Below are 13,023 nucleotides of genomic sequence, written 5' to 3' on the forward strand. Positions count from 1 at the left end.
CCGTAGCAAATTCTATAGATACCGCTCTATCGGAACACTAATGATTTTTAAAGATTTGGGGGAATCCGAAAGGAAAAAAAACATGTCGGAACTTTTGGCTTCCCTGGAAACATGAAACAGGTATTCTTTTTTGTACGTTTTTTTCCTGAATTATAGCCTTTACTTTTTATCAACACATAAAAATAAGAAATATGTTTGACTTAGTACGTTATACTTAAGACGGTTTAATATTTTCTATTTATCTTTTATGTTTAGCATCCCATTGGAACATGACTTTGAGACTTGAACCACATTTTTAAAAGAATATTTAGCTTAGGCCTAAATAATAGAAGACTACATCAAAGCAGATTAATACGCCATATTTTTGTTTGTTGAAAATGTCAAAAGGGACAAAGGTAAAAAAAAATCCTGTTATTTAATATTTATCAGTTTATGCTGATTGGAGTGTCAGATACATTGTATAGCCAGAGGAATAAAATGAATTTTGTGACATAAATGTAAACCTCTTGTTTAGGTCCCTGGTTATATGCAGGGGAAAGGAAGCAGAAATCCCAGAGGAATCATTGGGTAAAGTATAATTCAAGAAAGTAAAATGGTAAAATTATAATAAAATACATGCACAAAAATACCCCAAAATTAATTCACATAATTATATGTTGCAGCAAAAATAATGTCCTAACTCATGTTATTCTCCTCCTAATTTGGCAATAATTAGATTATTAAAAAAAACATTATGATGTATTTGTTGTGTCCTACTCCAGTATAATCTCAGCGAGATGGATAGAGACTGAAAATTTGGACTGACATCATACATGCCAACTTTTGAAAATTCCCATGGGGGATTTTGCGCGTGACGACAATTTTCAAAGCGTTAAATTCGCGACATTTTGTCGTGAAAATAAATGATTATGAAATACTTTTTTTTTAATTATGATATTGATAGCACTTATGAATACAAAACAATTAATACAAATTAAAGTTTTATTTTTCCAAATTTAAATATCTTTGCTTAATAGTTGTCACTCTGTTCTATTAATTTACATTTTGTTTCTGGTATGTACCCTCAAAATCAAGTGTCACTTTATTCCCTACAAGTAAGTATATAGACAGTGCATCATTAATTTTATCTCACACACGAAACAATTTGGAGAAATAGGCCTAATTAAATCAAGAATTTTTTAACACAAGCCCCTCCCCCACCCATTCCAAAGAAAAATTAAAATTGTAAAAGACTACATCATGAACATGATCAACTTTTGCAGTCTTGGCAATGTCATATGGGTCTCTGGTATTTCCTTGACATATATGTAACAAAGAAATACAGTGTACAATATGAGTATGATCTGTGGGAGAAAGGGGGGGGGGGGATTCAGTGTGTTTAACATGAGAATATTATTTAATATAAATTATTTTCAATATTTTTTTTAGATTGACAAACTGTTCAATATTTTTATTATTAACAGTTAAAATCAGCAGCTGTATGTGCTTTGAAATTTTCTACTTTCGTTTTCAAAAAACGATCTTTTTGGATTCCTGTTTTATTGTTTGATTATCAGTTTATTGACTTTAATTTTTGTTTTTAATATAATGACTAATAATTAAGCCCTTAATCTATGTGTTTCACTTCGCATACCCCTTCAAACTGAAAAGATTAATCCCCTAACTGCTCCACCGCTCCAGGCTATAAGCTACCTGTACCTGGACGGCAGCGTGTGCGTTGAAGCGAGAAGTGATTTCCTGTGCCTATTAATTAACTCTGCATGCTAAATAAACAATGAGACTTATCTGTGTGCATTGAATAAACAACTCTGATATTCTTATCCCGATTGACAAAATTCGGCGGTAGGGAAACTGAAAATCTGAATTTTTTCAAATCGGGAAATTGGGGCAATTTTTCTCTCCCGATCGGGAAGGCGGGATGAAAGGTTAAAATCGGGAGAATCCCGCCTAAATCGGGAAAGTTGGCATGTATGTGACATATGGGCATCAACGATAGTTGATGTCCATTGCATACTATACTAACTGGACTGTGATTCCTTATACTTCCATTTCATTCATGTGAAATAAAATTGTAGATTTAGATTTTAAAAATATAGACATAGATTTAAATTACACGAGGACTCCCATGCCAATTTCAATAGTCCTCAGCCACTGAAGTCAAACACAAAGGCAGCCGCACGAGATTTACAGGCATATTTTGCCTCCTTAGCATCAGACACAGAGACAGATGCGCACAAGATTTGCATGCATAATGATATTAGGCCTCCATATAGCGCCTGACCTATCGACCTGCCTAATTTATATTCCGTTAGAATTATCAAGAAGTCAACTCTGTAACTTTCAAAGAGTTATCACAGAGAAAAAAAAAAATAAAAATGGAAATATTTTGATTTTAAATTAATTACATTTACAATGTATTTTGAGTTATGAACAACTATATATTACCTCACAGAATTCCACTGTGCACAGTATTTCTTTATTCAGAGATATTTTGTCATTATTACAGAAATCTTAAAAGACTGATAGTTATACTCACAGTCACTATAATTTTTTTTTCAAGAGACAGGGAGATCCGGTACAAATGCTCCCTACAGAACACGATTCTTGACGTGCTGCGAGGGAGACCGGGCTGGCAGGAAGTCCCAGGGTAAGGCTTTTCTGGCTGTAATGTTAACGAAGGTGAAGGAGCATGCTGATGAAGCATGAATCTGTAGTGAGGAGAGTGGCAATTGGCATGACAATTAAGAACCTTATTGATATTGTCATTCCTAACAGTTTTAAAATGTCAAAATGCTTATAGACCACTGCACCAACAATTTTACAGTAGATGAAGAAATATGAGTAATATGAGCTAATAATGCACACAGACAAGATACAGTATCAGATATATTTTTTGCGGTAAATTTTAAGAACAGTCTATCATTTTGCTCACTTGCCATTGATGTGTGATGTCATGTGATATGTTGAGTGACTTACTGCTCTGTGTTGGTTTTTGTGAATTGTCTGGGATTTGTCTATAGAAATAGAATGTATGTTTGTTGTTTGCTTTCATATTTCAGTCAAAATAATGTACAGCAAAATGTACAGACTAATGCAAAGCAACAGGGGTGAGTCAAACACTTGCATTTATTGCACCATTTTGTTTCACGTCTACAAAGTTGACAGGAGTTAAACATTCTAGCAATTATAATGGTTGAAAATGAATTTTATGAAATAATGGTTATTATGCTTAATTCCAAATATGCAATTCTGCTCATATTTACATAATCTTTGATACATAGATAAATTGAAATCTTGGTATAGTCCATGTCATATTAATAATTTTATGCTACTGTGTTTATTAAATCACTTTCTATTGAGTGTAATGTTTGTTCATCATTCTTGATCTTGGAAACTTAATAATTTGGTTATCAGAGGAGACTATGAACAATACATTAGGTCCGGAAACAAATATACCACTCATTTGTATTTATTTCATTAATACTTTTCAAATAATGAATGCTGGGACATATGACCTTTAACCTATGTGTACATTTCCAGTATGAAATTTGAAATCTTAAGTGCATTGGTCCTACTTTTTGATATTGCGATGCTGCTGCGCTTAGCATTCTGAGGTCATGGTAGGTTAGGAAATTTTTCTAAATATAACATGTATCTTGTGTGTTAACCTTGTGTCATTATATATTGTGTAGCAGCACAATTATATCAGGTTTACTGTGGTAGACATGTATGTTTTATAAATGACCAGAACATCTTTAATCATTTTTTGAAAATAATTCTTCTATATTATAAAAATATTAGTTAGGCTGTAAATCTTAGAAACCCAGTGGTCTGGTTGCACTATTATTAAATATACATATATACATACAAATACCTAAATTATAATTTAACTGATTGTTAACAGAACGACACCCCAGTCATCAAAATCAGGGTAAGCTATTATAAATTGATATTTAACAAGGTGAAGGTTATAGGTGGCTGGTTATATATTAAATGCCTAAATTTTGCTGCATGCATAAACTTGTTCAAATATACATGTAATCTTTTTATTGTGGGAAATACCCTTACTTCTACAGTTGAAAGAGTGAGTCACAGATTGATTTGGTTGCCTGTGGTGTTTGATTTTTCCCCAATACATGTAGTTTTATTTTCAAACCCAAGGGTAACTAAAATACTATGCAGTTATGATGAAAAATTTAGAATTCAAAAAAAAATTTCTAGTTTAGTTTTTCATTTATGAGGGAAGTAAATACCAGAGTGACAAAAATAGTTTGGATTAAGAATCTAATGATTAATTCAATAACTCTGAAATTTCTGCCTCGATTTCAGTCAACAAACCTCTGGCCAGCCATCAAGCAATACTGGCAAGGCAGGGTAAGACAATCAATAATTAGTATGTAAAAATCTGATTTTGTTTTGGCAAATATACAGAATTCACACATTAATAATATAATACCAGTCTTTACAAACATACATTAGTATCTCCAGTCTTTGACCAACCCAACCCATGCATAGAGAAAAAAGTCATTGCCCAATTTTAAAAAATGTCTAACCCAAGGATAGATGAATATTTTTCAATGTTTGGGTGAATTACAGATCAGGTACAACCTCAACTCAAGGGACGATCTCTGGGAACAAGGGAAGGTAAGGTCATCGCCATGGTAATAGTTGCTATGTTTAGCACTTTTTTGGAATTGAGGTGTCTCTTCTACATGAAGACCTGATTTACTCTGACTTTTTTGTTTCTTTTTTACAATTAAAGTATAAATCATTACAACTTTTCTCACTAAAATTACAGGTTATTTAAAATTTTTAAAATCCCTTAAAATATTGAAAGATATACCAAAGGGTGAGATTTGGAAATGTAAGATACTATTCTTAAATACATCCTATTATAAAGATATAATACGTTAGTTTGAGTAAGTAAGTTGAGTTTTCTGCTTAGTGTAAGAATTCCCCAACAAGGCCAAGCTACACAAAACACAGTGCCCACAAGAATGGGGTGAGTTTTAAGTAGGACAAAACATACTACCTCATCTACAACCCTGTCTATATTCAACCCTTTACTAAATTAACTGACTTTTCTTACCTTACAAGCATGTAAATTAAATATTAAACAGGCATGGACTCCCTTAGCTAGGATGATGGTATATAAATATTTTACTTCATTAAAATATATCTGTCCATCTTTTCTCTGATTCAGCAATATTAAATACTAACCAGGATGTAGGATATCCATGTACATATAGTATACATATATTATCTACTGCATGTCCAACTTTTTCAATTTACATACACTAACAGTTCAAAGGAGAGAAATTCATAATTACATGAACTTCCGTTTCTTCATATTTCCTGTGCATCTTGGAATCTTTTTAGCTTTTCTTGTAAGAATTTCTTAGCGCTGTACAGCTTTTTCCTCAGTGGCTATACATTCAGTTTGGTTTTTGCATGCCTTTCATTTATTTGTTTTCTTGAAATTTGAATTTTCCAGATACATGCGCGTTGAATTTGCATCATGTGGTACGAGGGGCGTTCAATAAATAATGTCATCAGGGCTCGGAAAGAACCAAAAAAGCGTTTTTCTATGATTTTGTCTTAATGATTTAACAAAAATATTCTCTTTTAATTAAAATACATGTCTGTAAAATTTTGTTCAATTTCTGATTGTTTTTAGAACACAGTTTTTAGTATGACCCTTCGTATACTGGAAAAATGCAGATCCTATGATTTGCTGTACTTGTTTTTTTCTTTCAGAAAGGTGTTTTCCTAAGTTTGGGAAATGAAACAAGTCAAAGATTGAAAACTCTGGCGAATATTGTTGATGTGACAAAACATTAACGTTCTGTTTACTCCAAAACTCGTTTACTCTTCATGGCCTGTTGGTTTGGACGCTGTCAGAAAAAAAATTTAATGTAGTGAATTCCTCATTCTGTTTCCTTCCTCTCTTAAACCTTTCAATGTTTTGGCAAATATTTTGCTTATTAGACTCCTCAAGAAATTGAACTGCCTCCCTATCTATGAATTTGAACAACAAAACCGCTAATATTTAGGAAAATAGCGTATAAATCTGTTTTTGTGTTCTTGAAAATTTTTGCTCTTCTTAGGCCTTTGCAGTTTTGTCAAGTACATATTATTCTAAATTTGTTTTGAGGGTTTAACTAAAAATGGATTCAAGTTTAATGATCTGTTTGACTTGCAGAAAAACGTGGATTAGAACAATTTTTGATTTTTTAAACATAATTGTTTAGATTTTCTACACGCTCTCGTTCTCACTCATTTTTGAAAATATAGGGTGACCTTTGAGTATAAAACTTTTTTTACAATCAAATGTTTCTTTAAAACAGTGTGAACTACCCCCCAAATGATGTCTATTAAATTTGCTATGTAACTTAAAGTCAATAAGACATAATCAGTGATAATTTGTTGAATTATCGCTGATATACATTTGTTGTTGTATGTACTTGTTACCAAGGACGGTACCCATTTTTGATGCCCATTATATAATTTTTGCTAATTGAAATCCACCTGTTCATGCGTGTATTAAACAGACATAAGTTGCTGTAAATTTCACATAATTTAGTTAATAGATTTTTTTTAGAAATTAACAAGTTTTACAGCAGCTTCAATGATGCGCATAATTGTACTCTAGTTTACTGATTCTTGACCATTCATTTTTAATGCAGTGTCTCGAGTAGCCCTTGTTTTCCAGCTTCCCACAATGAAATTATGATGAAAAGTGGTCAAAGAAACTGTTATCAATTCATTAAAGATTCAAAAATTAGAAAAAGTCAAGTTTAATGTCATATGATTTCTATGTAGTATGTCATCGAGCTGATGACATTATTTGTTGAACGCCCCTCGTACTGTTGTTCGCATTGCACTGTGTTTTTATCGTCACTCTTTTGATCAACGTTTTTCATTTTCTTCAGTTTCAGCTTTTACTGTTTTATGTTCATTTAGTTCTTTACCCCTCAATACACATTAAACGAGAGTTAATCTAGTAGTAACCTTTGACCTTTCAGTTTTCAAAGCATTCCTCCTATCACACGGAACAGGTAAGTTCTCACCCTCTCCTCTGACTGTCCTTATGTTCCTTACTCCTTCCCTGCTATCCATTAACATCTCTGGTCCGTGTATATAGAAAGTGTGGAGAAGAGGTGGATGGGGTTAAAAACTTATAGTTTTGATAATGAATATGAAATACATTTTCTCCGGTAGACTGAAAGGTGAAAGTCACGGATAAAAACTGATCGGGTTGGACATTGAATGAACGTGATGAAAATCGTCTTTCTAATCTTAGGGTTTTTGATCCACTCCTAGAGCGGAGTGGATTAGAAACCAGATCGATATTCAAAACTGTGCCATGTTCGACTATCGATAATGCCATTAAGCATAGTTTTCAGGCCCAAATTACTGTACCCTACACTTCATTTACTTACATAAAATCTAGTGTACATTATATTTAATTTTTATGATGTAATTGAATCACACGGACCATCTTTACACTAATATCACTTTTCACAGGTATTTATATCCACAAGTTTCCCTCCTTGACCTTGACTTTCCTGCAATTTATTCGGAGTATCTCAAAAATTACTTTATTATTGTTACAATTTTCAGGAACACATTTGTAAGCTTAACAGCTGCTTAAAGCTTACAGATCTATAGGTGTTTTTTTTTATTATTAAGATTATTTTAATCAATTAAATGTATGATATAGTAATGTGAAATAAGCTTCAGTTTACCATTATATGTTCCTGACTATATATATATATATGCATGTACTCTGTATATATAACCAATTTTCATATATGCACGCATATTTATGTACAAAATATTATTATGCCTTTTGCACAGTTTTTTAGATATGTAACATTTATTTTGGATATAACTCTTTTTAATAAACGTTTAAATATGACGCTTGAAACGTGAGTGTGCTCGATTGAATTTCGTACTGTCGTCTGACCTAGTTTAGTACATGTGTACTTGTAGTGATGGGGACTGGGATTTTTACTGGTGCGATCGGGAGTGGCTCGCCCAGAATTACGACACCATGTTCTTGTACGAACATCAGAAAATACTACACTTTCGAAACCACTATGAGGTAACATACTTCTCTGTTAATTAATATATTGCATTATTAACGTATGTTTCCCATGACGGTATTCCGGTATGTAATTTAGAAAGCTTCATTCTCAGTAGTCTCGATAGTTATTTCTGGAATCATGGAAAGAGCTTAATTGTTATAGTTGACAAGAAAGAATTTAATGGTAAAGAATCTCAAACGACTGAAGAAACAGACGGAGCGAGAACAAGGCAAAGCTGAAGGACTGAGGTTGGCCAAACCAATTTTATATGTATCAAACTCTTACAAAAGAATCATTTAATACTACAATTCTATGACAAGTAAAGTCTAATGAAATTTTCTTATTTGGTAGCTTTGAGTTCTTTCCAACAACCTATGAACTTCCGGTGAGTGAGTAAGCATTAATAAAAAAAGATCTTATTTTGGCAGCCCCCAATAAACCGTCACTATAATACTTTTTTTTCAATTACGTAGTCTGAATACCACATATTTGTTGAGGAGTTCAAGAAAAACCCTGGAATTATTTGGATTATGAAGCCTGCTGCTAGAGCCCAGGGGCGTGGTATCTTCCTGTTCCGGCGGTTGAAGGACATCACAGACTGGAAAAAGGTACCGCAACTCTATAGCATCAGCCATTTAATGCTTCATAAAATTATGAATCAAATTTTATTTACAACATTCATGGTTGCTTTTGCAGGGAGAGTACCAGCCCTTGAGTGACCCAAACCGTGAGGTACCAGAAACGTACGTGGTCCAGCGGTACATAGAAAACCCGTATCTAATTGGTGGAAGGAAATTCGATGTTCGAGTCTACGTTTTAGTAGTTTCAGTAAGTTACATTTTACACAGCTGTTCAATTTATTTTAATAAAATCGTGTACATCTACACTTATAGATCTATTTGTCAAATGAGCCCAAAACAAAAGTAACTTTATTGAATTTGCATAGAATTTTAATATTATAGGTAACGTTTTCTTTGTTTTGCAGTATAATCCACTGAAAGTTTGGTTGTACAGGAGTGGATTTGCTAGGTTCTCCAACACCAGATTTTCTCTGGATTCCATTGAAGATACATGTATCCTACTTCATGTGTTTTTATTCAAAGCAATTTATCACCACGTATACAAGTTAAAAGAAAGAAAAATGTAGAATTGTATCATTGTTTGTGAGGTTTTCCTTTGATCTCAGCCATTCATTTTTTCCTGATACATAACAGTTTTCCGTGATGTATCTGTGATAGATCACACCACTGACCAGCAGCAAGAAATGAAAAAAAAATCGTATTTTATTGCAATTTCATGTGCTTACATGTACATGACATTAAATGAAAACGTGCTCCAATAAAATTAAAAAAAAAATGACATTTAATGCAAGAAAACCCAATTGTTTTTTTACTGTTCAAAGAAAGCGACTCGGAGTTAAAAATGAAAAATTATTAAATACCGTGCCTGGCTTCAAAATGCAGGTATTTGGACTCTCGGCATTTCCCCTGGAAGTCGCAATTTCACTTTCAGATACAACAGCAATGTCGCACACCGGACTCAAATTTTCATCCTGAATATTTTCACACTCACTCGTTTTAAGCGTGGTTGTTTCACATTTAATTTTTTTTTTACATTTGGGGGATTCAAAACTTCGGAAACACGCTCCTGTAGTGCTGAATTTGATCTTTTGTATTTTCTTACTGCCGTCTCTGACCTGTGACCGGTCCGAGACATGATTTCCTGCTCGTCGATCCATGCGTGATATAACTGAGTAGCATATGTCCTCTTGCCCGAGTGGTTGGTAAAGTTTCCCTTCAGTCCTGCTTTTCCTGTAATTTCCTTCATCTTCCCAGCACTTGTTCGCCATATCGCACGCATACAGGAACTGCGACAGCTAAGGGACGGTGGTAAAAAAGTCCATCGTTATTGAGAGCTTCGAGATAGGTACGATAGAAATCGGCAAGGCACCGTTCACCTGAAAAAATAAGAAAACTTTAAGATGTGTCAAAGGCCCTCAAACCGAATATCTTACAGTTATAGAAGAAAACTGTGTACTGTAGAGCTTGAGAAGAGTGACCCGAATACTCCATTAGTCCAGATTTTTTCTTCGACTTCCGGCAATATTGGATCAGCTTGTTTCACTTTGGTGCCTAAGCCTTCTGATAACAATTCCTTCTTACGGGCGTCCAAAACAGAAAACGGCAAAACGGTGATCATGTTCATCAAGAAAATTCATATTATGGACGTTTTCCTCTCGCAAATGACGCAGTAATCCACAAACAATGAAGTAGAGAGTACGCGGGGGATATTCACTGCCATCCTGTTTACGTACCTCCAACACAAAGCGTTGTAACCAGTAATTCAGCATTTTAGCGTTCATTTCTTTCATGTAAGGTACATTATCTCGAGATGCGCGCCATTTATTAAACATTTCAACACACCATTTCGTATTTCTCCGCATATGAGGATTCGTCTGAGGGTCAATCAGCTGCCGCAAATCATCATCCGACACAGCTTCAGCGAACCTTCGATTCTGTGATTCGTTCGGCCCAATACATTCAAAAGTTTCCATTTTCATGTCACCATCATTTTGATCTATTGAGTTCTCCCGCGAGAAAATACCCAAGTCAAAATTTATAGTCTGAAAGTCCATAGGTGTAGAATCTTTTTCCTTGAGGTTCACATCGTTTAATTGTGAAATGTTCAGGTTTCCTAACTGGCCTACAGAATTTTCAATTTTGATTTCCGTTTCTACTATATCTAAAAATTGGGATAACAAAAAATCGCAGCCGTCATCCATGGCTGTCGATGTAGAAATATTCGAGAAAAAGAGCGTCCTATACTTGCGAATCACATGCTCTTTTTCATTGGTCATGAAATGGTATGATGAAATATTCATAGAGCAGTGCGATGGAATATAGGCCTGCCAAGATGAACATGCCCTATGAACGTGATATTGATAGATCATGGTTATAACTCAGTGCGTGAGAACAATGATACAAAACATATAGAGTACCTTTTAACTCGTGCATCTTCAGATATCAGACTCGGGGGGGGGGGGGGCAAGCCCCCTCGTCTGATATCTGAAGTTACACTCATTAAAAGGTACTCTATATATTACATATAGCCCAAGCGTTGTTTTTAATTCTTTAACCTGAGTTAGATGTTCATTTGACAAATGTTGCCGTCCAGAAAAATGCCCCCGATTACGACCCTGACAAGGGATGTAAATGGTCCACCCAACAATTACGGAAGTACCTCGCCGCCAAGCACGGCGTGGAGGCCGTGAGTATAACGTCTTCTCCTACAATAATGTTCTGTAGTAGAAAATATACACTTTTAATTTATACTTTGTGTCATTTTCTTTTCTAACAGGTCAAAAAAGCATTTAAAGGGATTGACAACATCATCATCAAATCATTACAAAGTGTTCAAAAAATCATCATTAACGATAAACATTGTTTCGAGATGTATGGTTATGATGTTTTGTTTGATTCTGATCTTAAACCGTAAGTATATGCGTGATTTCATTTGTAGTCAAGCTACCTCTATGTAATATTACCAGACATTATTTTTACTATTGAAGGATGTGGTTTGTATATTCTCTATTACAGGTGGTTAATAGAAATAAATGCCTCACCCTCGCTCACAGCCAGTGGAAAAGAAGATTATGACCTTAAATTTGGACTCTTAAATGACCTTCTAAATGTTCTTGATCTTGAGAACCGACTGACAGGTAAAGAAAAGCGGATAGGGGGCTGGGACTTGTTGTGGGAGGATGGACCCATTTTGGCCGACGACGGAAACATGGAGTGTACTCCAAACGGGACAACAGCGTCCATTCCCAACTCATTTCTAGGTAGGTTATACCGAAACACGGACCAATTTTCAATAAAATAAAATAAAATAAAGATAAAAACACGGACCCATTATCCAACAACAACAAAAAATCACTGACCCATAACCTATCCAACCAAAAAAAAAAAAAAAAACGTGGACCAATTATCCAACAAAAAAAACCCCCAACCCCCGGACCTATTACCTATCAAACCCCCCCCCCCCCCAAAAAAAAAAAAAAAAAAAACACGGACCAATTATCCAACAACAAAACAACAACAAAAGACATGGAAAATCAACCCCCCCCCCCTCCAAAAAAAAAAACACGGACCAAAAAAAAAACACAACAAAAAAAAAAAAAAAAAAAAAAAAATTACCTATCCAACCAAAAAAAAAAAAAAAAAAAAAAAAAAAACACGGACCAATTATCCAACAACAACAACAACAAAAAACACGGACCCATTACCTATCCAACCAAAAAAAAAACACGGACCAATTATCCAACAAGAAAAAAAAACCAAAAAAAAAAACCACGGACCCAATACCTATCCAACCAAAAAAGAAAAAAAAAAGAAGGACCAATTATCCAACAAAATGCGAAAATGCATGGATAGAAAGAAGTTACCTAATAACAATTACATTTACATATTTAAATTTTATGCTTTTTTGTGGGGGAAGGGGGATTTTAGAACATATTCCTTTTTCAATATTTACTGCTTTTTTATTTAAGGTTGCCATAATGATAGAAAGAGACAGCTGAGGGAATTGTACACGGCTGCCCAGTCCATTAAGAAGTCGTGACACGATAAATAACAGCTACTGCTAAATATAAAATATACCCAGGGACTGTCCTGTGATTTTATATACAAGACTAAATGTGTGAAACATTTCAGCTTTCACTTGTCCAGTAAGGATTGCCTACGTTTAAAATTCATGAAGGCTTGCTCAGTTTGATGGAACACCCCTCCCAAAAGATTGAAATCTTAAAAATAAAAATAAAAACCTGCAATATTTTACCATAACTGAAATTAAAAGCAATAAGTGCATATATTGTGCCTTCTTGAAACTGCGTTAACATTAAGACTTGTATTCACATGTATTGTCATTAAAATTT

General features: G+C 34.2%; 1 protein-coding gene across 15 annotated transcripts; it reads left to right on the plus strand.

Moving 5' to 3' along the window:
- Nucleotides 1–14: 14 nt before the first annotated feature.
- On the plus strand, nt 15–12,985 carry LOC134280004 (probable tubulin polyglutamylase TTLL9). Of its 15 annotated transcripts, XM_062762406.1 has the most exons (20): nt 15–120; nt 256–395; nt 515–567; nt 2,561–2,647; nt 3,060–3,107; nt 3,905–3,931; nt 4,330–4,374; nt 4,597–4,644; nt 4,946–5,002; nt 7,026–7,058; nt 7,996–8,107; nt 8,253–8,338; nt 8,442–8,475; nt 8,564–8,698; nt 8,787–8,918; nt 9,076–9,163; nt 11,236–11,357; nt 11,448–11,581; nt 11,687–11,931; nt 12,640–12,985. In XM_062762406.1, exons 2-20 carry the CDS (start codon nt 378–380, stop codon nt 12,708–12,710), a joined length of 1,575 nt encoding a protein of 524 aa, XP_062618390.1. In that variant the 5' UTR covers nt 15–120; nt 256–377; the 3' UTR covers nt 12,711–12,985. The 15 variants fall into 15 exon arrangements, with proteins under 15 accessions (XP_062618390.1, XP_062618392.1, XP_062618393.1 ...); XM_062762408.1 differs by lacking the exon at nt 7,026–7,058; XM_062762409.1 differs by lacking the exon at nt 4,946–5,002.
- The last annotated feature ends 38 nt before the right edge of the window (nt 12,986–13,023 follow it).

Source organism: Saccostrea cucullata, unplaced genomic scaffold (assembly GCF_032062105.1).
Source record: "Saccostrea cucullata isolate Sc308-1 unplaced genomic scaffold, CSIRO_AGI_Scuc_v1 ctg152, whole genome shotgun sequence".
In the NCBI taxonomy this organism is placed as follows: Eukaryota; Metazoa; Mollusca; class Bivalvia; order Ostreida; family Ostreidae; genus Saccostrea; species Saccostrea cuccullata.

Excerpts from the sequence above, each read along its gene's own strand:
- LOC134280004 (XM_062762406.1), top strand. Across the intron at positions 11,358-11,447 it reads CCAAGCACGGCGTGGAGGCC|GTCAAAAAAGCATTTAAAGG; the intron begins GTGAGTATAACG and ends CTTTTCTAACAG. Across the intron at positions 11,932-12,639 it reads CATTCCCAACTCATTTCTAG|GTTGCCATAATGATAGAAAG; the intron begins GTAGGTTATACC and ends TTTTTATTTAAG.